We start from the raw sequence: 23,683 nt of genomic DNA, 5'->3' as shown, positions 1-23,683 counted from the left end.
CCTCTAAACCATTAAGGGGCTTTTGGCATCAGGGGATATAATCAGATTGTGTTTTGAGCAGGTCACACAGCCTGCCATGTGAGCAGGGGGCAGTTGGAGTCAGCTGTTGGCTTGATCATAGGCTAGTCAGAGGGGTGGCTTTGGGAGGTGAGCTGTATATGATTTGGCAGTGTGTGGGGAGCCAGGCCTAGTAGTGAGCTTTACACCCGAGCCCTGCACCTGCAGTGGGAAGGAGCACGGAATCCCAAGCTCAGAGGCTGTAACTGAGCCCAGAAATGAAGGCAGGTTGGCAAGAGGAAACGGAGATCAAGGAAGAAGCTGGCTGCACACCAAATGCCAGGAAAGATGAATAACAACAGCCTGGTGGAGGAGGGAAGTTAGCGGGTGGGGGTGGGGAAGGCCCAGGAGAGGATAGCTGGTCTGGAGCCTCCTGCCAGGTCAATTCAGAGGTGGCTGAGAACATCCCAGGGGAGGGAGTGTCAACAGGAAGGTCACCACAGACCTTGGCAGACTGCCTCAGGGCCACCAAGAGGGCAGTGAAGACGGGCTGGAGCTGGTGAGAGAACACCAGACAAACTCCTCCGTCAGGTCCGGCTCAGGGAGGAGACACCATGCCTCAGCTTCTCTTTTCAATTATTTTATTCAAGAAAGTAGAGGACAGACAGGGGGACTGAACTGAGCCCTGAGTCCCTGAAGCTCCCAGCTCAGCCCCCACAAAGCATGACCAGACAGGGTCAAGGAATAACCAGTCACTGTCCTCCAAGAGCGCAGTGGCCCAAACACAGCAGACCCAGTCTGTGCACTGCCCAAGGTGGGTGCTATTTGGGGGTGCCGCCACCCTTCTTGGGCGTGGTGGGCTTCTTGCTTTGCCAAAGGTGTCCCTGGATAGTGAAGGCATCCACACTCATAGACATGGTCTTGGCAGGGATCTGGGTGAAGCGTTTGCGATCTGAGTTATACTTATAGATGCCTTCCACCATGGCTGGAGTGACAGTACGAGGCCCATAGCCTGCCAGCCTCGACAGCTCCTCTGTCTCCCCAGACAGAGTGTAGAGTGCCCGAAACTGGCAGCTTGAGTCCCGGAAGAGGATCAGGAAGTGGTTGGCCTTGCTCTTCTCAATTTCCTGAGGGATGGTGTTAAGAAGCCAGTCAGCTGCTCAGGCCGGACCACCAACCCACCCCGCCACCCCTACACACCCAGGCAGACTCAGGGCTCACCTCCAGAATGCGGTTCTTCTGGGGCTCGTTCACCTTGCCTGCCAGGCAGCAGTGTGACAAGGCATTGTGGATGATAAACTTGTTAGACTTGGCGCTGGGCTCTTTGTACAGCCGGGGACCTAGATGGCAGGCAGTCAGCAGGGTTGGGGCAGGTAGAGAGCCTGTGGCTTCTAACATTATACAAAGCGTTGCTTACCTGTGTACTCAGGCACTGACGCTGGGGAGGAAGCGTTGCTTCCATTCTCCCAGTCACGCTCTCGACTACCAGGCAGGCGGCTTGGAGACATTAGGCCTGATGGAGAAGGGGCTCTATAGAGGAGGGGAGGGATGGAAGTGGGGTCAGTAGTATGTGAAGCCCCCCCCCCCATGTACAGTGAGATTAGGGAAGTGGCAAGCTGCAGAGGAGAGGTACATGTATGTTGCATACTCCCATAAGTTCATGCAATGCCCTCCCATATGCTTAACCTCTCTGATAGACCTACGTGACATGGGGTATGTGCTCCAGCCCTCTCCATCAGACTCCCCAAATCCTATCTGTATATTCATGCTTCCTTCCATCTATACAATCCATTCATATCCCGCTCTAGATTCCAGAGAGAGCCCCTGCCTGCCCAGACTCACCGAGATGTGGGCCTCTTCACACCAAGGTTATTGGAAGCCTCATTGGCCACAGTAGACAGGGACAGAGTGGATTGGGAATAGATCTTGCTGAGCCGTGAGCCTAGGAAGAGAGAGGACCAGTCAGCCCTACCTAAGGGACCAGGGTCTGCACTTCCCAAAAACCTTTCAGCCCTTTGCAGCCTGACTCCATTTTTGTGTTTGCTTCATTGGCAGTTTTTTTTTTTTAAGACAGGGTCCTCTGGAGCCCAGGCTGGCCTCAAACTCTATTTGCTGAGGATGACCTTGAACTCCCAATTCTCCTGTCTCTACTTCTGAGTGCTGGGATTATAGGCCTGCACCCCTATACCTGGTTTATGCCAGAGAACTTCCTGTATGCTAGGCAAGAACTCGACCAACTTAACTGGGCCACACCACCACTCTGAACTTCTCGTGTGTGTGTGTGTGTGTGTGTGTGTGTGTGTGTGTGTGTGTGTGTGTGTAAGTGTAAGTGTGTTCTGAGACAGGATCTCAATGTGTAGCCTAAACTGGCCTGGAACCTGCTCAGGAGGCCAGATTGGGATCAAAATCAAGATGCTCCTGCTTCAGCCTCCTGAGTTGCAATGACAGACATGTGCCACCATGCCTGCCTTAATAAGGCATGGAAATTTTTTTTCTAGTGCTGGAGATTGAACCCAGGGCATCATACACTCCAGACAAGCACTCTAGCCCGGCACTTCACCCTCCCATCCACATACCTACAGAGAAGCTCCGGAGCATTGCTTAGACACATTCTCAAACATCCAAGGGAGTTGCTCACCTCATTGGAAATCCTGCTCACCCCAATACCTGCCCCATCACTGCCCCACTGCAGATGCGCCCCTTTCTCCACAACCATGGAGCCTCTCCCAGTCACATGGTAGGCCCCTCCCACAGGGTCCTCACCCAGCAGGCCGCGGGCTGGGCTTCGTGCCAGGGCCGAGTCATCACAGCAACCAGAGCGTGGCCGGGTCGCCCTGCGCCCGCCCCGCCCTGGTCCCCCGGTCCCTGAGGCCCGGGGCCGTAGCACCTTATCAAGGTCATCCATCAGCTTCAGTTGTGCCCGGCGCTCATACTCAAGCCTCGTGAAGTCCCCTCGCCGGGGGCCCACCTCTTCCTCAGCTGGGGCTGCCGCTCTGGTAGAAGGAGCCAGGGTAGCCACTGGGACAGTAGAGGCTATGGGGGTGGCAGGGACCTCCTCCTGAGCCAGCCTGCAGATTAAACAGAAGGAGCAAACAGAATAGAATATGAGGGCACTGAGGCAGCAATATCAAAGACTAGGGTCCCTTCATTTCAACTCAAGCCTCACCTAGCCGCCTCCTCTCGTTTCTGTTCCTTCTCGGCCTCCTGCCACTGTTTGCGCCGCCGGGCCTCCTCTGCACGCCTCTGCTGTCGCTCAAGCAGGCTAGCTCGCTTTTGAGCCATCTCATCCTCAGGCTTGTCTTCGTCCTGGAGGATGACATCGGAGTACAACTGACCACACCTCCCTGCTACAACTGGAGTCTGATTTTTTCCACTGACTCAGCCTGTAGCTCACCTGACCTTTCTAAAGTCCTCAGAGTACTTAGTTGGTGCCTACTTTATGCACAGCCCCACAGACCTGGGAGCTGCACTCAAAGCATTTGACCCAAAGAGGAAGACAATCGAGTGATACACACACCTTTAATGCTTTAACTATGGTTGGAGTATGGCCAGACTGGACTACAGTCTATCCTATTCTGGGGCACCAAGCAAGGCTTCCCAGAAGTACCCCTGAGAGATAATGAAAGGGACTTACTTAATTGGGGAGAAGTGGGGGGAACTTTCCAGACAGATGGAATAGAAAGTTCAAAGGCCTTGAGGCCAGAACAAATCAGTATGTCTGGAACATGGAGCTGGGGAGAATGATATAAGTTGAAGTCAGAAGGTAGCAGAGCCCAAAGCAGTGGACAGGGTTTTAGTTCTCAGGGAAAAGGGGCAGTCAAAATCCCTAACTGCTCAGGGAAACAAACAAGCAAGCAAAAATAAATACGTTTAGACCCCAGGAACTGATATGCATTGTTCAGTTACAACACCACTGTGGCCCAGGCTGCAGGTGGCGTGAAGATGGGGGATAACTAAACAGGATCCGTCAGGAAAGAACTCTAAGATCATCCTAGCCCTGTTTGTCCAACCACCCACACCTGTCCATCTGTCTTGCACTCACTCAACCCCTCCATCTGCCTTTCTGTCTACCAATCAACCTTCCCTCCCATCTGCTCACCCACCTATCCGTATATCAATCCCTCTTCCATTTATCTATCTGACCAACCTATTCATCCACCCTCCTTCTAACCTATCCATCTACCTATTCATCCACCCTCCCTCTAAACCTAACTATCCACTTTCACTCTAACCTATCTACCCATCACCCATCCAGCCTATCAACCTATTTCTCTACCTACTATTCACCCACCTACCAAACTTATCCATCCATCCACCCACCTATCCACCCACCCATCCATCCAAGAGAGTTAGCAAACTAGCCACTGCCTAACCAGCCAGGTATCCATCCATGCACCTAGTCTATACATCTGTCCATCTACCTACTCATTAATAAAGCTCTATCCCCAAACATTCATTCCACTACTTCCCATCCCCCTTGGGACATCCCCACTTGCCACCCAATATCTGTTCACCACCTCCCATCCCTCTTATTGTCCCCCTAGAGCATCTCCACTTCCATCCATCCATATGTCACCTATTGGCTCACCTGTCCCCTTTCTCACCTGCCCAGGTGACTCACCTTATAAAAGAATCCAAGCCCAGACCGGGGCTCTCCCTCAGAAGATGCCTCTTCTTCTAAGGAATCCTCAGCCCCAGCGGGGCTCCCATCTCCCTCCTCATCAGCAGTAGGCTCTCCCAGGCTGGCTAGGGAGATCTCAATGAGGGCAGGCTTGGTGGTAGGCTCCTCAGGAGGTGTCCCCTCCGACAGGAGGATAGAAGAGCGAGTCTGTACAGGCACCTGGCTGGGCGAGAACTTGCGTAGGTGAGGGAGGCTGTCTACATCATGGGGTGGTGTGAGCACCCTTGTTAGGGGTGCAAGCTTCAGCTCTGCCGGCCTTGTGTGTTTTGGACTACGGGGTGTTGGGTTGGGGCCTGGCCCTGGGCTGCGCCTGGCAGCTGGGGCACGACGGGCAGGGCTAGGGGATGCCGCTTTAGGCCCAGTGGTGGGTCCAGGGATGACCCAGGCTGCAGGTGGTGGGGCAGGTCCAGGGGCCTCTGGAGGGGCCAGAAGCCGCTGTTGCTGGTCTGTGAGCCTCTGCATGTCCCGTTGCAAAGAGCTCAAAGCGGCACTCAGCTTACTGACTGCTCGATTGTAATCCCCCAGTCCCTCTGGGGGCACCGGGCCCAGATCTGGAGAGAAGGTGACTGACTTAGGGCGTGAGGATGGCTCACCCTGGCCCTCACCTGCTGGTCGTTCCCCACCAGGAACCGAGCCCAGCTCAGCCTCCTCCTCAGCCTCCCCTGCAGCCTCCCGAGGTTGCACCTGCAGGAAAGCACTCTTGCCCAGTCTCTGCCTGTGCTTGGCAAAGATGGCCTCAATGCGTCGTTTCTGAGCCTCTATGGCTCGGCGCTTCTCTTCCAGTCGGGCTCCCAGCTCGCTCATCTCTGAGCTCAAGGCCTCAGGTGCTGGGGGAGTAGAGGTTGGAGACCCCATTCCTGATTCGGCCTCAGCTTTCACCAGCTGCTTTTTGCGTTCAGCAAAACTGGTCATTTTCACTTCTGAGTTGTTGGCTGCTGGGGATGAAGCCACAGCTTTTGGGGACCCCTCAGATGGGGGTGGTGGTTTCAACACCTCCCCTGCTGGGCAGGGAGATGGTTTTGTGGGGGTCTCAGGGTGGGATATATAGATGGGTGCTTTATTGAGCCCATCAGATGATGGCTTTGAGGCTCCTTCAGGAGGGTAGGGAGAGGCCAACTGTGGTTTGGAGAGACCCTCAGGAGAATGGAGGTAGAAGCTGCCATCAGCAGCCCCATCCGGGAGCAGCCGAGGCTCAGCACTGTGGATGATCTGCAGGGCCTCTTCAATTGTGGGTAGATCTCCAGACTCTGGAGTTGACTGAACAGGGTTCCGGGATGACGACGACGACACAGGACGTGGGGGGCCCAGGCTGTCTGAACTGACGGAGCGGAGCAGGACAGGATCTCCCATGACCACGTCAACATCGCTGTCCAGGCCAAAGGGAGTGCTGAACGACACAGCCTGGGAGAGGGGACGGCTGGGCGGCCAGAGGGAGGGGTCAGCCCATGGGACAGGCCTCTGCCCTACCCTGCCTTGATTAGCCCAATCCCTCTTCCAAGACCACAGGGCCCCTTAAGATGCACTCACCTCAGCTGGCGGTTCCAGGCCTTGCCAAGAGCCTCCATGTGAGACATGGATGGAGATGACTTCAGGGAGCCTGGGGAAGACAGTGCATGGTCACTGTGGAGGGGGAGGTCGCTGATGCGGGGGTTGCCTAGTATCTGGGGCAACCTCTGTAATATCACCAAGTGAGTCACTGACGGATGGGTCATTATGTGTCTGGTTGTGCTAGGTTTCCAGAAACAGCTGGCTGGAACTTCTGCGATGGCTCAATGATGCACTAGTTGCCTAGCGTATGTGAGGCCTTGGATTCAATTTCTAGTATTGGGAAACACAGTAGTTTCTTTTGGACCAATGAGATGGCTCATCAAATAAGGGCACTTAACTCCAAGCCTGATAAACTGAGTTCAATACTGGAGACCTACATGGTGGCCAGAGAGAACCAACTTCTGCAAGTTGTCCTCTCTGGACCTCCACACATGCATTGAGGTACATGTTCATCCCCACACATACACAAATAACAAATACAATTTAAAATTTGAAATGAAATGACCAAACATTTTGGAGCTATTTGGTGTCATGCAAGGAGTCTTCTCTGTTTTGTTGATATGGGATCTCACTGTATAATCCTGGCTGGATGGGAACACTCGATGTAGACCAGCCTGGCCTCCAACACACAGAGATTCACCTATCTCTACCCCTTCAGTGCTAGGATTAAAAGTATGAGCCACCACACCCAGCTGATTCAAGGGTTCTTGAAGCTAGCCACAAAGGAAGCCAGAAAGACCCAGTGAGGGCCATTCGAGGACTCAACATGAAGTCAGCTGGGGGATTCATTCTTGTGGTTGAAGTTTCCTGGTATTAGAAGCCATAGTCTCTCTTCACCTGTGGATCCTCGGAGTGGGGACTGTGGGCCACCAGGTGACAGTAGCGGGTGACGGAAGTTGAACACAGGAGAACTGCCAAACAGATAGCATCAACCTTCAGTCACCACTCACAGGTGTCCCTAGTCTTGCCCCAGCACCCAGGTAGGCAGGAAGAACTCCCATGAAAAAATAACTCCACCCCAATGAGGACCCGTACCTGCTACCACTGTTGTTCTGAGATGATAAAGTCTCAGTACCTCGGGGGGAGACAGCTATTGGATGCACAAAGGAAGAGATCAGGGAGGGCAGGGCTCCTTTTCCCTCTTCCAGACCCCAAGGCAAGCCCAGAACTCCAGGGCTCACCATGTCCATCAGGCAAGTCTTTGGCCTGCACAAAATCAGGCTTCAGAACCTCAAAGCACATATACATCTCAGCTAACAGCACCACCAGATTGACCTGCAGGCCAGAGGGACGTCAGCTGACTAGTGGAAGAGGCCTGGATGTGGACCTCAAGTCCTGAGTTTCACCCCCACTCTCCCAAGACGGCCTTACCTTGAGGGGTGGTGGAACATACAACAAGTCCTCAAGCGACAGGGGGCAGCCGCGAGGAAGATGGGAGGCACAGAAGTCTTGCACCAGCTGGAGGTTGTACAGGCTGTCTGCCACAGACATGGGGTCCTTGAGGCACACCTCTGTGGGAACAGTCTGTCTGGGTCTCCAACTCAATGGAAAGGAAAATGGGGTCCCAGGGAAGCCCTCCTATGAGCCAGGTTGTCTGCCTTCTGCAAAGTGCACGCTGTAAGTGCCGACCCCCTAAGACTTAACTCGAGAGCTCTTTTTTCCTTGTCCCCTGTATGCGTGTGCACACGTGTGCACAAGTCTGCAGGCTAGAGATTGGCAGTGGGCACCTTCCTTTCACGTGCTCTCCACCTTAAGATTCTAAGACAGAATCTCTCACTGAAACTGGAGCTTTCTGATTGGTCGAATTGGCCAGTGAGTCCCTAGAGTCCTCCTGTCTCTACCTCCCTGGCACTGGACTCTAGGGACTCACTGCTATACAGAATGTTCATGTGGGGGCAAAGAACTAAACTCAAGTCCTAGTGTTTTTGCAGCTTATCAACTGAGCCATCTCCCAACCTCCTCAAAACACGTTTTCTGGAGAGATGGCTTGGCAGTGAAAGGCAGGTACGGTTCTTACAGAGGACCTGACTTTAGTTCCCAACACCACATCAGATGGGTCTAGCTACAGGAGGTCCAACACTCTTTAGCTAGCTCCAGGCTTACCTGTATTCACATGTGCCCAGACCCACACACATATACACATAAGTGAACACTAAAATAAATCTTAAAAACAAAACAAAAAACCAGCTTCCTAAGGGCTGGGAATACAGGTCAGTTAGAAGAGTGCTTGCTTATAATATACAAAGTCTGGCTTCCACCCACTGCATCCCATAAATTTGGGCTTGGGGATACATGTCTGTAATCCCAATACTTGGAAGGTAGAGGCAGGACTATCAGGACTTCAAGGCTAACCTTGGCTATATAGTGAGTTTGAGGCCAGCCTGAGCTATGTAGGACTCTTATTTCAATTTTATAAAACAAAAACAAAAAGCCACTTTTTCCTAGAGAGATGTACTAGCACATACCTATAATCCCAGCACATGGGAGGCCTTGGGCAGGGAGGGAGATAGGAAGCTTGAGGCTGGCCTGGGTTACAGAGAGAGAGACTTCTGTCTCAAAATAAAAACACACTCTCTCTCTCTCTCTCTCTCTCTCTCTCTCTCTCTCTCTCTCTCTCTCTCTCTCTCTCTCTCTCCTCTCTCTGGTTTTTTGAGACAGGGTTTCTCTGTATTGCTCTGAAGGCTATCTTGGAACTCGCTCTGTAGACCAGACTGGCCTCTAACTCCAACGCCCCGCAACAATGTCTCTTTTTCTTAGCCAACCATTGCCCTTTGGATACCTCATTTGACCCAAAAAGATACTTCTAGATAACTTCATTATCTCTTTTCCTCAATGGGAATGTTTAGGAAGTCAAGAGTTGCCTATGTTTCTGGGCACCTGAGAGGGGTCTGGAACATGACCTTCAGCAAGCATGAGCTCTTAAAAGCACAGAGAAGTTTAGACTCTTGTACAGAGTCACAGAGCCAACTAAGGGGAGGGAGAGAGAGAGATGCAAACTTGAATGTTCTGGTTCTAGGAGACTTTAGAGGCTGGGGGTATGGCTGAATTGATAAGAGTACTCTCCCAGTGTGCAAGACTGCATGAAACAGACATGGCAATACACCTGTCATCCCAGCACTCAGGAGGTGAAGACAGAAAGATGAGAGGTTCAAAGTGAGGTCAAGGCTAGCCTAGACTGTGTGAACCTCGGCTCAATACTGAATTATACTGGCCTTGCAGACTCAGAGATGCCTTTCCAGGATCACTACTCACCCTCAAGCCTCAACAGTTGGGGACAATAGCAGTGGATGGTGGCAGCCAGTGCTGCCCCACTGGCCAGGTCCTGAAGGGTGGTCACATTTGGAAAGCAGGGGGCCCGCCGGGCAATGGCACGGTCCTTTCGGTATCGAATCTGCAGACAGGAGCAGAGTGAGGTTAGCAGTCAGGCTGGCCCTCCCCAGGTTGGCAGTCATGCAGGCTGGAACAGGGAAGACCGGGATTTCTGCCATGAAGGGGTGGGAAGCTCGGGATCCCCAGAGCCAGAATGGGAGGGGAGGGAGGGCCAGCCTGGAGCAAGGGAAGGACAGCAGCGAGAGGCAGAAGACTTGTCTGCGAGCAGCCAGGCCAGCAGCAGGGGCTAGGGACAGGGCCTCCTGCGACCCCGGGGAAGGGGGATACATTACCATAGGGGGTTTGTTCCCCGACTCCTTCAAACAGAAGGCAATTGCGTGCTGGGGGGGGGAAGGAGCGGCCGTCAGCAAGGCCTGCTGGACCCCCAAAGCCTCCTCTGGGGAAAGGAGGAGTGCTGACCCTGTCCTGAGCCTTGGCCATCTAGCTCCCTAATTATACTCTGGCCAGCTTCGGGGACCCAGCTCCTCCCAGCCCTGAGGAACCCCACAAAGCAGCCTCCCATGACAAGCCCAGGCCCCGGCTTAGGAAGAAGATGCAGAGGAAGCAGGTAGGCAGAAGAAATAATCAACGCCCCCAACCCAGACCCCAGGGTGGGGAGAAGCAGTGAGCAAAGGTGGGGACCCCTACCCAGCCCCCACTTTCCTTTATTTATATACTGCAGGAATAAATTATATTAAGCAAGAAGAGGTTCAGATCATTGTGCAAGATCACACAACTAATTAATGGAAGAGATCGAGAACTTAAACTCTTTTAAACCTCAACCACCACCACTGCCCCCACCTCAGGAAAGGTGAAGATTCTTCCATGTATCTGCACTTTGTGGTCAGCATCTATGTATCTGGTAGGTGGAGGAGCCCCACTCCTGAAGCTAAGGACAGGCGCAGGGAGTCCTACCTCCTTAGTTAATGGAAAGTTTATCTACTTTGGATTGTTTTAGATTTATTTTTATTGTATGTTTATATATGTGTGTGTGTGTGTGTATGGGTATGTGTAACTGCATGTAGTATACATGGAAGCCAGAAGAGGGTGTTGGATCCCCTGGAGCTGGAGTTACAGGCATCTCTCCAACTTAAACCCCCAGTCTGTCTGTCTGTCTGTCTGTCTGTCTGTCTGTCTGTCTGTCTGTCTATGGTTCTTTTAAGACTGTCTCCAGATGGCTAGCCTGAAATTTGCAATACTCCTGCCTCAGTTTCCCAGAAGCTGGGATGACAGACATGCATAAGCATGCCCACGTCTACCTTTGCTAACAATGGAGACTCCCCACATCTTGGGTTCCAGAGCTCTCCCAATCCCTAGGGCCAGGGTGCTACCTCCATTGCTCACAGCTGGGGACAGGGGAGGATGCAGGCCATCAGGCAGAAACAGACACAGACACAGACACAGACAAGACAGAGACAAGCAGGACAAGCAGACAAGACCGACAGACAGCCCCACTTACAGGAACCAGCTTCCAGTACCAGCGTGTGGGACACTATTGCCAGAGGGACAGAGAAGGGAACAGCAAGGGCCGGTGCAAGAAGAGGTGCAGAGAGAAAGAGGAAAAGAGAGTCACCTCCAGGCCAGCCCCCAACCTCAGCAACGGCCAGGAGGTACAGCCATCCCTTCCCACCCAGCCTCACAATCATCCATCCATCCATCCATCCATCCATCCTTCCATCGCCCTAGCCTCACCGAGGGCTGGGCAGGAGCAGCCCCATCCAAAGGAGCTGCAGGAGATGCGCGCTGGGCTGCGTCTTGCTCTGTCTTTTCCTGCAGCCGCCGGACGGTCTAGGGGTCAGAGAGAAGTCACTTCCTGGTCTCTTGGCTAATGCCGCTGTCTCCACTCCTGGCCTGGCCTGACCCTACTTACTGTGTCTACCCAGAAAAGGAGTTTGTGCTCCAAGCTGCTCAGAGCCAAGGGACCAGGCAGTGTCTTTGTCCACTCAAAGGAGAAGGCAACCATGAGGGCATCGATGACAGCTAGGTGGGCTCCCTGTGGGGGCAAAGGCTGGAAGATGAGACCAGAAGGCAGGCCAGGAGGCTACCCTTCCTCCTCTAGTTCCAAAGAAGAAGAAAAACCTTAGAGTAGGAAGGGCTGGGCCAGCAATTGGCAATGGGGCTAGGGATTGGAAGGTGGGACCTTGAGGGCTAGAGGGAAGAGGCACACAGCATGGGCTAGGCTTTACTAAGATTTACAACAGAGTGGCTCATGTAGGGAAATCAAAGGCAGAACTAGAGTTGGTTGGAGGAGACTGAGTAGAAGGTTATAGGAACTTGAGGAGGAGCCATGAATGATAGGCAGAACTGAATGTGACGACCTTAGCTTGATGAGAAGCTAGGTTTGAAAAATGGAGATGGGTTTGATAGAAGGAGCTAAGCTTGTGGGAGGAGCTATATCTAATAGATTCAGCATGGGGGCGTGGCTAGAGAAGTAAAAGATTGGTGGGAGGATCCAAGATTAGTGGGAGGAGTTTAAAGGAGGTTGGGAAAAGACACTAGAAATTTTGGAGGAACGGGACCATTGGGGAGGCTAAAAGGAGAAGCCAAGCCTGGTAGGTGGAGCCTCACAGGCTAAGAACAAAGCCTACCATGAGTATTGGCTGATGTCTGAGATCAGCCTCGCGCACTGGGTGTTCAGGCAGGGAGGGCACAGTGCCCCTCCTTGCCAGCAAGGCCAGCAGCGCAGAGGGGCTGGGGGGTGGCTCGAGCTGTGGCAGTGCCTGGTGCCAGGCCCGGCAGTAGAGCTCCGCAGAGAGCAGCAGACGAGTCACCGGGGGCTTCACGTGCTCCTGTGCATACTGGTCCGTGTAGAACGGTTCCCACAGCTCCGGGGGCACATGCTCTGCAGTAGGGAGGGGCACCACAGGTTTGATCAACACATAGCCCACCTTCTCACCCCCCTACAAAGACATGATCCCACGGAAGGGAGGGTCTGCCTAGGAAGGGACTATAGAGCCAGACACGCAGGTACAAGCCATTTGCCAGAGCTACTACAGGGTGTTCCAGGCCACCTGGGCTGGCAAGGGAGTGAGAATTCTGAGTGTTGAATTCACTTTAAGGCTTCAAATCTAGAAAGTAGCCCAGGCACCATGGTGCTCCTTTTTTTTCCTCCCTGTATGTGTGTGTGCAGGTGTACATGCCTGTTGGTGTGCCTGTGGAAGCCAGAGGTCCCTCCTGACTATGTTCTTCTGTGGCTTGAAATTTTAAAAATGTGTGTGTGTGCATGCACATGCACACACATGCCCTGAACAGGTGCCTTTGGAGGCCGGGAGAGGGTGGCATCAGAGCCTCAGAAGCCAGTTATAGGTAGTTGTGACCCACCAGACATGGAAGCCAGGGAATCAGCAGGGTTCTCTAGGACAGCAGCAAGAACTCTTGACAACTGAGCACATCTCCAGCTTCTACTGGTGTTTTGAGATTGAGTCTCACTCAATCTGGGAGTCTCACTGAACCTGGGCCTTGCCATTCCAGGTGAACTAGCTGGCCAGTGTGAGCCCTCCACGATCCATGTGACTTCACCTTTCCAGGGCTTAGGTTATAGTCTGTCCAGTTCCTTTTTTTCTGGATGCTGGGGATCTGAACTCAGGTCCTCATACTTTCCCAGCAAGACACTTTACCCACTGAGCCATCTCCTCAGTCCCCGTTTGTCTGGATTATAGAGGTTGTATTTCATATTTCCCAAGCTAGCTTCAAAACTGCCACGGTGCTAAGAATGACGTGAACTTCTGATCTTCCCATCTTTTCTTCCAGAGTCCTATAACTACAGGCATGTGCGACCACACCCAGTTTATGCCCTGCTGGGACGGAACGAAGGGTTTCCCACAATCTCCTCAAGCACTCTACCCAGCATACCCCATCCATAGTCCTGGGAACTTCATTTTATAGATGGGAACTAACTTTACAGAGAATGAGAAGGAAAGGAAAGTGACCAGCCTAAGACTGCATGACTCTCCGAAACTCAAACTCGGGTCTTAAGCAAACCCTGTGCCTTCTGTTATCTTGGTGGCTGGGGTGGTTGTGAGGCTACCTACAAGGTATACATGTCAAAGGCAGGCAGAGAGCAGGTTCCTTGAGGAAATGGAGGGCATTAAATTTGGTGACTAAAGAAAAAGAGGCGAGAGGGGAAGATGACCAGGGCTCCATGTGACAGGGAGCAGAAACAGGTGAGGCAACTGACAAGGGTAAGAGCTGGGTGTGCCAGGCCTTGGGGGCACTGTAAAGCAGAGGACATAGGACCAGGGACTTAGGGGAAAACTGAGTCAGCCAGGAAAACCACACTTGAGGGGTATGAAGGAGAGCCAGGTCCAGTGTGCACAGCTATAATCCTAGCCTCGGGAAACTGAGAAAAAAATTCTATGACTCGGTAACAAGCCAGTTTGTGCTATGACACCCTGACTCAAAAAGCCCACTAAATCTGAGTATGGTGGCCCGTGTCTATAACTGCAGCACTTGAGAGGCAAGCAGATTGACATCAAGGCCTGTCAGAGCTGCAGTGAAACCCTGTCTTTAAAAAAAAGTAGTCAATAATATGGTTCAACATTGTTACCAAGCCTAAGTTCCATCCCCAAGACCCACATGGTGGAAGGAGAGAACCAACTTCCACAAATTGTCCTCTGACCTCCATATATACTCCATAGCACAGACACACCCCTCCCACACACACATAAATAAAAAATCAAAAGGGAGGATGTGAAGGGATGGGTAAGTGGGCAAAGGTGCTTGCTGATAAAGTAACAACCCTAAGGTCACTCCGGAACCCACATAAAGGTGGAGAGAACTAACTCTACAGTGTTCTCCTCTGACCTCCATACATGCACTACAGCGATCAATACCCCTTACACACACACACACACACACACACACACACACACACACACTAAAATTAAGGTGGGAAACTAGCAAGGTGTGGCAGGTCACATCTGTAATCTCAGCACTCAAGAGGCTGAGGCATAAAAACTACTGCAAACTCCAGGCCAACCTGAACTACAAAGAGAGTCCCTATCTTAAAACAACACCAGGGAGGTGGTGTCACACACCTTTAGTTCCAGCACTCGGGAGGCAGAGGCACTGGATCTCTGGGAGTTTGAGGCTAGCCTAGTCTACAGAGAGAGTTCCAGGACAGACTTCAAAGCTACAGAGAAACCCTGTCTCAAAAAACAAAAACAAACAAACAAAAAAACCCAACAACAAAAAAAATCAAACAGGGAGAGTCGGAGGGGAGTTGCCAGTGGATGGGATAAACATACACTGTATACATATGCGTATGAAACTATCAAAGAACAAAGTTTATTTTAAAAAGAGGAGAAAATCAGGAAGAACTCCTGAGGTTACGGAGGTGGTGATTAATTAAGATCACTTGGTCAGGGACCGCCTCAATCCCGGCTTCAATCAGTCCAGCTGACTGTGTGTTACAGAAATAGGTAAGGGAGCCAAGCATCCCAGCACTCAGGAAGCAAAAGCAGGCAGATCTCTATGAGTTCAAGGCCAGCCTGGGCTACAGAGAGAGTTCCAGGGCAGCCAGGGCTACATAGAGAAACTGTATCAAAAAAACAAAACAAAACAAAACAAAACAAAACAAAAAGTGGGTGAGGGAGATGCTGAAGGAGGAGCTCAGGGTAGAGCACCTGCCTAGAATTCCCGAGTAAGGACCTGGGGGTGTGACTCAGGGTAGAGCTCCTGCCTAGAATGCCCCAGTGAGGGCCTGGGGGTGTGACTCAGGATAGAGCTCCTGCCTAGAATGCCCCAGTGAGGTGCTGGGGGGTGATTTAGAGGTAGAGCCCCTGCCTAGAATACCCCAGTGAGGGCCTGGGGTGTGGCCCAGCATGGGGGGGGGCTTTTTTAAAGCAATTGTGAGCCTTTTGTCTTCACAAGTAAATAAGATGCATCAACAATGTAAACAAGATACATCAGACCAGACCATTCATTCTTCAAAGCCAGGCTCCCACGAGACCACTTGACATAAGGACTTGGCATCATTGACAGAAACCCAGTCCTGCTACATACCCTTCCACACCCCCTAAAACCACACTTGACCTTCCAGGAGGGGCAGTACTCCCATGAGGAGTCAAGTGCACCTCCCTGTCCTTGGCTTTGCTCCTTGAAAGATTTCAGGCTGGCTAGATGTCCCAACAGGTAAAGGCACTTGCCCAGCCTCAAGACCTGAGTTTGATGCCCAGGATGCATTGCACATGATAGGAGTGGAGAACCAACGTCCAAAAGTCTCCTCTAGCCTCCACATGTGTGCCACAGAGGTGCATGCCCATACACATTTTTTAATGTACTTTTTAAATTTTTAAAGAAAGATGAATGATTTGAAGGCTCAACTCCTCCTGCTCCCTGCCCCTACTCTCCTATCACTGGCCTTTCCTCAACCTCCCTGTTCTGGCTTCCATCCTAGACCTGGCTTCTGTTTTCCTGTTCCTAGCTTCCCCAAGGCCAACAGCAGTCAGCCAAACACACACCCACAGGCCCATGATGAACCTAGGCTCTGTGCCCAGTACCTCCTTCCAGAGCCCTTCCTCCTGCCATCTTATTCCAGAGGGACAAGCCCCACCCCGTCTTGCATAGGCTTGTGTGGCCATCTGATTTCCACCTGCTACAGACCAGGGTATGTCCTAGTGCTCCTGGCACCTCCCACCCCACCCCACCCCACCCCCCAGTCTACATCCCAGTGATAAAACTCCACCATGCTGCATCCAGCCTCCTGACATCACACAAATCCTGACCCTCATCTCCCCAGCTCCCCCGCTGAGCACTTCCTGTTCCCAAGAGCAAAATGTGAGGACTTTCCCTGAGGAAGAAAAGTGACCTAGAACCCCTTATCACTGACTTTTGATTCATTTTGCTTTGTGACAGGGTCTCAAGTTGCCCAAGCCAGACACAAATTTGCTATGTAGCCAAAGAGGCTCTCCACTTCCAATCTTCCTGTGCCAGGAGTACAGCCATCCAAGTGCCACTACGCCTAGTTTATGCCTCACTGGGGAGGGATTGAACTCAGGGCCTTGAGCACACTATGCAAGCATTCTATTAACTAAGGTACATCTACAGCCCTTGTCTAGGATGTATTATCAAGTACTCATTCTACACCAGTGTCTTTCCACTTGACTGACATATGGGGTGGGGGGATACAGGGTATTATTGTATGAGGGTTAGCAAAATTCCTCGTCAATATTCATGGCTGTACCATCTTCTTCCAAGGTAGAGATAGCCAGCTGGGCATGCTGCCACACTTGGGAAGCAAAGACAAGAGGGTCATGAGTTCAGGGCCCTCCTGGACTAAATAGTATAATTGTTTCAAAAAGGCAAAAGTGCCAGATGAGGTAACTCATGCCTGCAAGCCCAACTCTTGGAAGGCTGAGGCAGGAGGATGGGTTCAAGGTCAACTTGGGCGCCATGGTAAGCTCTGAGATAACCTGAACTATAGAGTATAATACTATGTGAACAAAACAAAACAAAAGAACCAGTGAGATGGCTCAGAGGTAGAGAAATGTGACACTAAACCTAACAGCTTGAGTTTAATCTCTGGTACCCACATGGTGGAAGGAGAGAACTGATTCCCAAAGTAGTTATCCTCTGACCCTACAACACTCACCATGGCATGTACATGGCATGCATGCATGCATGTCTCACACAGACACACACACAAAATAAACAAATGGTAATAAAAATTAGTTAAAAAATAAAATAAAATAGTACCAGGCATTGGTGGTGCACACACTTGGAAGGCAGAAGCAGGTGGATCTCTGTGAGTTCAAGGCCAGCATGGTCTACAGAGTGAGTTCCAGGACAGGTTCCAAAGCAATAAATAGAGAAACCCTGTCTCAAAAAACAAAAAAATAAACAAAAATAAAATAAAATAGTGAGACAATACTAAAAATAAAAAGTTAAGGGGCTGGAGAAATGGCTCAGAGGTTAAGAGCACTGACTGCTCTTCCAGAGGTCCTGAGTTCTATTCCCAGCAACCACATGGTGGTTCACAACCATCCATTATGAGATCTGGTGCCCTCTTCTGGTGTGCAGATATACATGGAAGCAGAATGTTGTGTACATAATAAATAAATAAAATCTTTAAAAAAAAAAGTTAAAAGTAGAAACAAATACCATAAATCTGGCAAGTTTATTCAGCCCAATACACACTGAACACCATTTCAATACATAAAGAGTATCAAAACATTAAGAGGATGCTTGATTTTTGGTTTTGAGGTAGGGTCTTTTGTCGCCTAGGTTGCCCTCAGATTCAGCAGAAGATGACGTTGAACTTTTGACTTTCTGTCTCTACCTCCCAAGTGCTAGGGTGACAGGTGTGTCCCACCATGCCCAGTTTATGTAGTACTGGGCAACCAACCCAGGTTTCCTGTGTGCTAGGCAAAGCACTGCGAAGCCCTGGCTGTCCTGGAACTCACAGATCTGCCTGCCTCTGACTCCTGAGTGCTGGGATTAAAGGCATGTGCCACCACATCTGGCTGTTTTTTATTTTTATTTATTTATTTATTTATTTTTGCGTTGTTTTGTTTTGTTCTTTAAGACAGGGGCCTTGAACCCATGATCTCCTGCTTCTGCCTCCCCAGTACTGGGATGACAGGTGTGGAACACCATACTTTGCTCCAGTGTTTGGGTTACCTCACGTCTGGATCACACTAGTCACATTTCAAGTGCTCAGTAACCACATGGGGGTTAGTCCCAACCCTACTGGGCAGAACATTTCTATAACATTGTAAGCACTGTCTATTCCATGACCTTCTATGTGTTTAATCCTAAAACATACATTTGTTGTTGCCCTGGTAAATAAGGTCTTGTCTTGTGTGTGACTGAGCTCCATTCCTAGCCCCTGAGACATTTATTCTAATACCCTGTACAGACAAGAAAACCTGGGCTCGAAGAACTAAGCTGACTTGCCCAAGATCACACAGCCAGTAACAAATGAAACCAGTTTCCCTCATGTACGTCTCTCATACTCCCAAGGCCTAAGGCATGATGGTCGGTATTTATCAGACTGACATAGACATAGACCCCTTTCCTATCTCCAGGTTTGTCTCCCGTGAGCCCACCATCCCTCAATCCTCACTCCCATGCCTTGGGGGACACCAGAGCTATCCCTCAAGCCTCAGTTCACTGCCTGTCATATCTTGCTGGTCCTCAGACACCTTCTCTGACTCCCGGTTCCCTCAGATCTTGGCCTAAGAGACTTTCCTTCTGGAGCACACTCTGCATCCTTCTGCTCTGATCTCCAGCCACCATGAGAAGCTTCAAGTTCTCTTCTAAGAAGTTCTTTGCATACTCAGGCTCCTCCCCATGGTGGCCTTCAAGACAGCTTCTCAAGGAAGCACCCTTCTCTTCTCTCTCTCTGGAAGATCTTGGGAATTTCTCCTGCAGGCCCAGCTGCCTGGACCATACCAGGTCTTACCACTATAGTTATCCAGGATCTAATTTGGTGCCCACTCCATTCTCCTGCATCCTTCCCAGCATCTCCTCTACACCCTAACACCCTGCAGTGGCCTGCTTGTGAAAGAATCCCAACTTTGTAGGGCCTGGTGGCATAAGACTACTATCCCAGCAAATCAGGAGGCTGAGGCAGGAGAATCAAAGCTGGAGTCCAGGGAGATGGCTCAACAGGTAAAGGTGCTTAACATGCAAGCCTGGTGACCCGAGTTCTAGGCCCAGAACCCACACAAAGATGGAAGGAGAGAACCAACTCCTGAAAAGTCATCTCTGACCTCCACATGCCTTCTGTGGTAATTTTTTTTAATCAGAAAAGAAAGTCCAAAGCCTGCCTGGGTTACTCAGTGAAAGTATAAGTCAACCTGGTCAACTTAGTGAGACCCTGTCTCAAAATAAAAAGTAAAAAGAGGGCTAGGACTTAGGCTCAGCAGCAGAGTGCAAGCCTAGAAGTCACCAGTGAGGAGTTGGAAGTGTGGCTCCCTGTCACAGGGCCTCCATAGAATCCACCAATGAGGGGCTGGGGTCATAGCGCAACTGGAGAGCACTTATTAGCATCCCAGTCCTAGGCTTCACCCCAAGTGCTGGCAACTAAAAACCAAGCCAAAACAAATAGAAAATGCCACAAAGAGAGAGATGGTTCAGCTGGTAAAGGTACCTGCCACCAAGCCTGACAATCTTGAGTTCAAGACCCAAAAGGAGACGGAACACCCCCAAGTTGTCTTCTGACCTCTACACATACCCTGTGGCACCCAGGGCATACACACACAAATATTATATTTTTTCTTTCTTTCTTTTTTTAAGTTGATCTAGCCTAGTTCCTCATCATTTCCTCTGGCCCCCTCCACTCTTGTTTGGGAGAGACAGGGAGATGACAACTTGAATTTGATCCCCAGGGCAGCTGCAGCCACTGAGCAGAGCTACACAGTGGATGGGGCTGGATCAATAGGAAGAGAAATGGTTAATCTGAGCTTGAGGGGCTCCTTCAAGAGGCTTTCCTTCCCTTCTGTAATTTCTGCACTATCCTCTGGCTAAAGGACAGTGAAAGGTATTAATAAAATCCTCTCACCAGTCACAGCAGCAGCCACTGTGAGCACCCACCAAGCTGTGGCTTGTGCCACATACTACAATGTATTCATCTCTCAGCAACTTGTATTGGGGCGGGGGTGTCAGGCTAGCAAGATGGCTCAGCAGATAAAGGTGCTTGCCACCAAGTCTGACAATGTGAGTTGGATCCCCAGGACCTTTGTTGTTCTCTAACTCCACATATGTGCCCCCCACACACAAATAAATAAATAAATGTAATTTTTAAAAAAAGTACTGGGGTCACCAGCTGTGGTGGTGCATGCCTTAAATCCCAACACTAGGGAGGCAGAGGCAGGGGGATCTCTGTGAGTTTAAGCCCTGCTTGTTCTACAGGGTGAGTTCCAGGACAGCTAGGACTACACAAAGAAACCCTGTCTCAAGGGGAAAAAAAAGCACTGGGGTGGAAAACCACCGCATGTGCCACACGGAAGAAACTTCTATGTGTTTTCAGGCATGGATACAAAAAGAAACATAAGTTCAAAGAATTATTCTTCCACAATGTAGAGGGACCGAGGCTCAAACTCATTTTATGACAACAAAGTTGTGTTCTTGGGCTGGCAAGACTGCTCAGGGGGTAGAGGTGCCTACTTGCAAAGCCAGATGACCTCAGTTAGGTGTCCAGAACTCGCATAAAGGTGGAAGGAGAAAACTGACTCCACCATTGTCCTCTGACCTCCATGTCCACTCTGTGACGCACACCACACTTACGTACTCGCATAATAATAAAAATGTAAAATTAAGAAGCCTACAAAGCCAGCCTTTCTAATCCAATTACTTCAGCATGTGAGGGATTGGGGCATAGGTTCCAATTCCCAAATCTTTTTTCTCTAGCAAATCGGGAGGGGGGGCAGGTGTCGGAGCTAGCTGGTCACACAGGGATGGGTGCAGAGAGTCTAAGAGAAAGTGGGAAAGACAGGATTGGGTAGAAGCAACTGATGGACAGCTGTCACAGGAGACCCACACCCAGAACAGGTTGGTCTGGGAAGGCAACAGAGTCGGGGGAGGGGCTGCACCCAGTTAGTGCCAAGATCAGTAGGATCGCAGGGCATCTCCCACACACACACACACACACACACACACACACACACACACACACACACACACACACACACACACAGAGCTGCCGCTGCTCTCAAAGAAGGCCTAGACCTTAATTAACCCCTATTTTCCCCAAGACCAGGCCTGGCCTCCCTTGTTCTGGCCTGCGGTGGCTGTAGCCGCCCGGTGCCAGGACTAGGAGAGCCTTCCCAGGTCGGATAACCCACCCTTATTCTCTCCAATAGGGACGGCCCTAGTCCCTCAGGCCTGTGGGCATGGGGAATGGAGCAGAAGCAAAGGTCGGCTTCAATAAGGCCTGCTAGCCGGGGCTGCCACCGCAGTTCACCTGGTGGATGAGCCATTTATGCCCGCAGGAAAATGGGGCAATAAGTCACAGCTGCCACCCTGTAGCAAGAGCCATGGAGATGAAAGGAGGGGTTTCCCAGAGTCCCCCCACACACTCTGGCCACCCGCAACGCAGACAGCTAATGCAGGGTGTGTGTGTCCCAGTCACAGAGCTGAAAAGCTGTAGATCTGGGCTCTTAAAACGCTCCTTAGGGAGCCCTTGGGGTGGGGTAGGGGGAATCCTCATAGATTTCTGATGTGTGTAAAAGGGGAGTTGACCAAGCAGTCAGACCCTGGGGTCTGAGGAATGGGGTGGAGGCGGGAAGCAGAGGACTATAGCAGGAGACCCTTCCCCCACACACTCAAAATTGGTCTGCAGACCCCGCCCCTGCTCACCTGGGGGCTCTTATCCCAGGGTCCCCCGGTGCACAGCTGCTTGGCGGGCCCCACCCCCCACTGCGTTTCAGCGACCCGGGCGGGCAAAGTCCAAGGGCCCGGGCCGAGCAGGAAGCTTGGAGGCCCAGCTTAGCAGAGTCGAGAGCTCGGGGGACCCTGGGCAGCCCCGATGCTATTGTTCCCACGGCCCCGGCTTGGCGCCCCGCCCCCCGCACCTGCCGCGCCCCAGCCTGGCGCCCCCGTTCCTTCCCCAAAGGCCCTCGGGTTACCTGCTCCCCCGAATGCGGCCCGCAGCACCCACGTCAGGCTCGCCGCCGCCTTGGCCCGAGAGAAATCGTACTGGTCCAATGACTTGATCTCGGGGACCAGGAAAGTCCTCCGCAGTGGCCCGGACCCCGCGGGCGCCGCTTCCACCATGGCGACGCCGGGGCTACAGCCACCCGGATCGGCGCGCTCGGATAGGCTGGGCTGGCTGCTGCGGGGCGGCCGCCACCACGGTCCCCGCTGCCCAGGCTGCTGCTGCTGCTGCTGCTGCTGCTGTTGCTGCTGCTAAAGCTGCTGAGGCGCTGCTGAACCAGGTGCGGCCGATCGCGCTGGCGACGCAGAGTCGACCCCGCCTCGAGGCGGAGCCCAGGTGCGCCCCGCCCCCTGGGTTGGACTCAGTCCCCTTGGGTCCCTTAGGTCCCCACGGGTCCACACCCGCACCACCAACGCTTCTGTGGATCGTCCTGCTGCCAAGGGCTGCGGTGATGGCGGAGGAGGGAAGGGCTGCAGATGAACGCATGTGCGCGTGTGCGGGTGTGTGTGTGTGTGTGTGTGTGTGTGTGATCCTGCTCACGCCTGGACCCTGGAGAGGCTTAGTGAGCCTCTATGGATGTCCATTCAGGCTCATGTCCATATTCAGGTCGCTGAGTGAGCAGCACCTGTGTGGTTATACTTCTTTGCCCTGTCGGGGCTGAGTGTGTGTGGATGCACCTGTTGTATTTCTAATTGTGTGGGTACAGCAATGGTCAGTGCAGGTGGTGGAGATGTGGCTCAGCAGGTAAAAGAACTTGCTGACAAGCCTGAAGACTTGAATTCAATCTCTGATGCATGCCCTCGCGGTGGGACACAAACACTGATTTCCACATGTTGTCCTCTGACCTCCATGCCACCCCTTCCATTAACAGTGATTTTTAAATTAAATAAAATTTTATTTTTAAAACAGTAGAAGAAAAATAATGGTGCCACATGCCCTTGATTCTTCATATAAACATGTGGATCTCTATGAGTTTGAGGCTACCCTGGTCTACACAGTGAGTTCTAGGCCAACCAAGGCTACATAGCAAGACCCCCGTCTTATTTTAAAAAGAAAAAGAATATGTTTATATCCATGTGCCTGGGAGCACCTATGACTGGATTCCATCTCTGTCCCTAGATATCTAGCTATGTGTAAAGGTGTCTGTTTCACACATGTTGTATGTACAAGATTTGTAATGCAGGGCTGTGGCTGTACTCCAGTTGGTAAAGTGCTTGCCTAGCAAGCACAAAGCTCTGGGCTCATCCCCAGCACCACATAAACTAGGTATGGTGGCACAGGCCTGTAGTCACAGAACTTGGAAGGTGGAGAGAAGATAATTTCCGAGAGTTCAAGGTCAGCCTGGGCTATATAAGACTTTGTATAATCAAAACTTTGTATTATACAAGTTTCTGTGTTCTAAGATTGAAACTGGGGTGTGTGTGTGTGTGTGTGTGTGTGTGTGTGTGTGTGTGTGTGTAAACTTGTTTGTCTAGCATATAAGGGTGTGA

At 51.5% G+C, this 23,683-nt stretch overlaps 1 protein-coding gene across 8 annotated transcripts; it reads right to left on the bottom strand.

Moving 5' to 3' along the window:
* Positions 1–621: 621 nt before the first annotated feature.
* On the bottom strand, positions 622–22,312 carry Camsap3 (calmodulin regulated spectrin associated protein family member 3). Of its 8 annotated transcripts, none has more exons than XM_027415785.2 (19): positions 22,165–22,312; positions 12,184–12,437; positions 11,466–11,588; positions 11,288–11,383; positions 11,055–11,087; positions 9,889–9,936; positions 9,479–9,617; positions 7,598–7,737; positions 7,408–7,501; positions 7,262–7,316; positions 7,064–7,137; positions 6,206–6,275; positions 4,619–6,095; positions 3,164–3,303; positions 2,761–3,065; positions 1,840–1,939; positions 1,415–1,527; positions 1,219–1,337; positions 622–1,124 (listed from the first exon to the last, which is right to left on the bottom strand). In XM_027415785.2, the coding sequence occupies exons 1-19, from the start codon at positions 22,310–22,312 to the stop codon at positions 819–821; spliced, it is 3,834 nt and encodes a 1,277-aa protein (XP_027271586.1). In that variant the 3' UTR covers positions 622–818. The 8 variants fall into 8 exon arrangements, with proteins under 8 accessions (XP_027271586.1, XP_035299106.1, XP_035299105.1 ...); XM_035443215.1 differs by having other exon boundaries at positions 4,619–4,841; XM_035443214.1 differs by lacking the exon at positions 9,889–9,936.
* Positions 22,313–23,683: the final 1,371 nt, after the last annotated feature.

Source organism: Cricetulus griseus, chromosome 4 (assembly GCF_003668045.3).
Source record: "Cricetulus griseus strain 17A/GY chromosome 4, alternate assembly CriGri-PICRH-1.0, whole genome shotgun sequence".
Classification (NCBI taxonomy): Eukaryota; Metazoa; Chordata; class Mammalia; order Rodentia; family Cricetidae; genus Cricetulus; species Cricetulus griseus.
This window is presented reverse-complemented; position numbering and strand designations above follow the sequence as displayed.

Bases quoted from the DNA above. Each gene is read 5' to 3' on its own strand.
- Camsap3 (XM_027415785.2), bottom strand. From the start codon at position 22,312: ATGGTGGAAGCGGCGCCCGCGGGGTCCGGGCCACTGCGGAGGACTTTC. The intron at 9,937-11,054 runs GTAAGTGGGGCT...TCCCCCCCCCAG, and splicing joins GGTACTGGAAGCTGGTTCCT to CACGCAATTGCCTTCTGTTT. The intron at 1,528-1,839 runs GTGAGTCTGGGC...CCTCCTCTATAG, and splicing joins GTGAAGAGGCCCACATCTCG to AGCCCCTTCTCCATCAGGCC.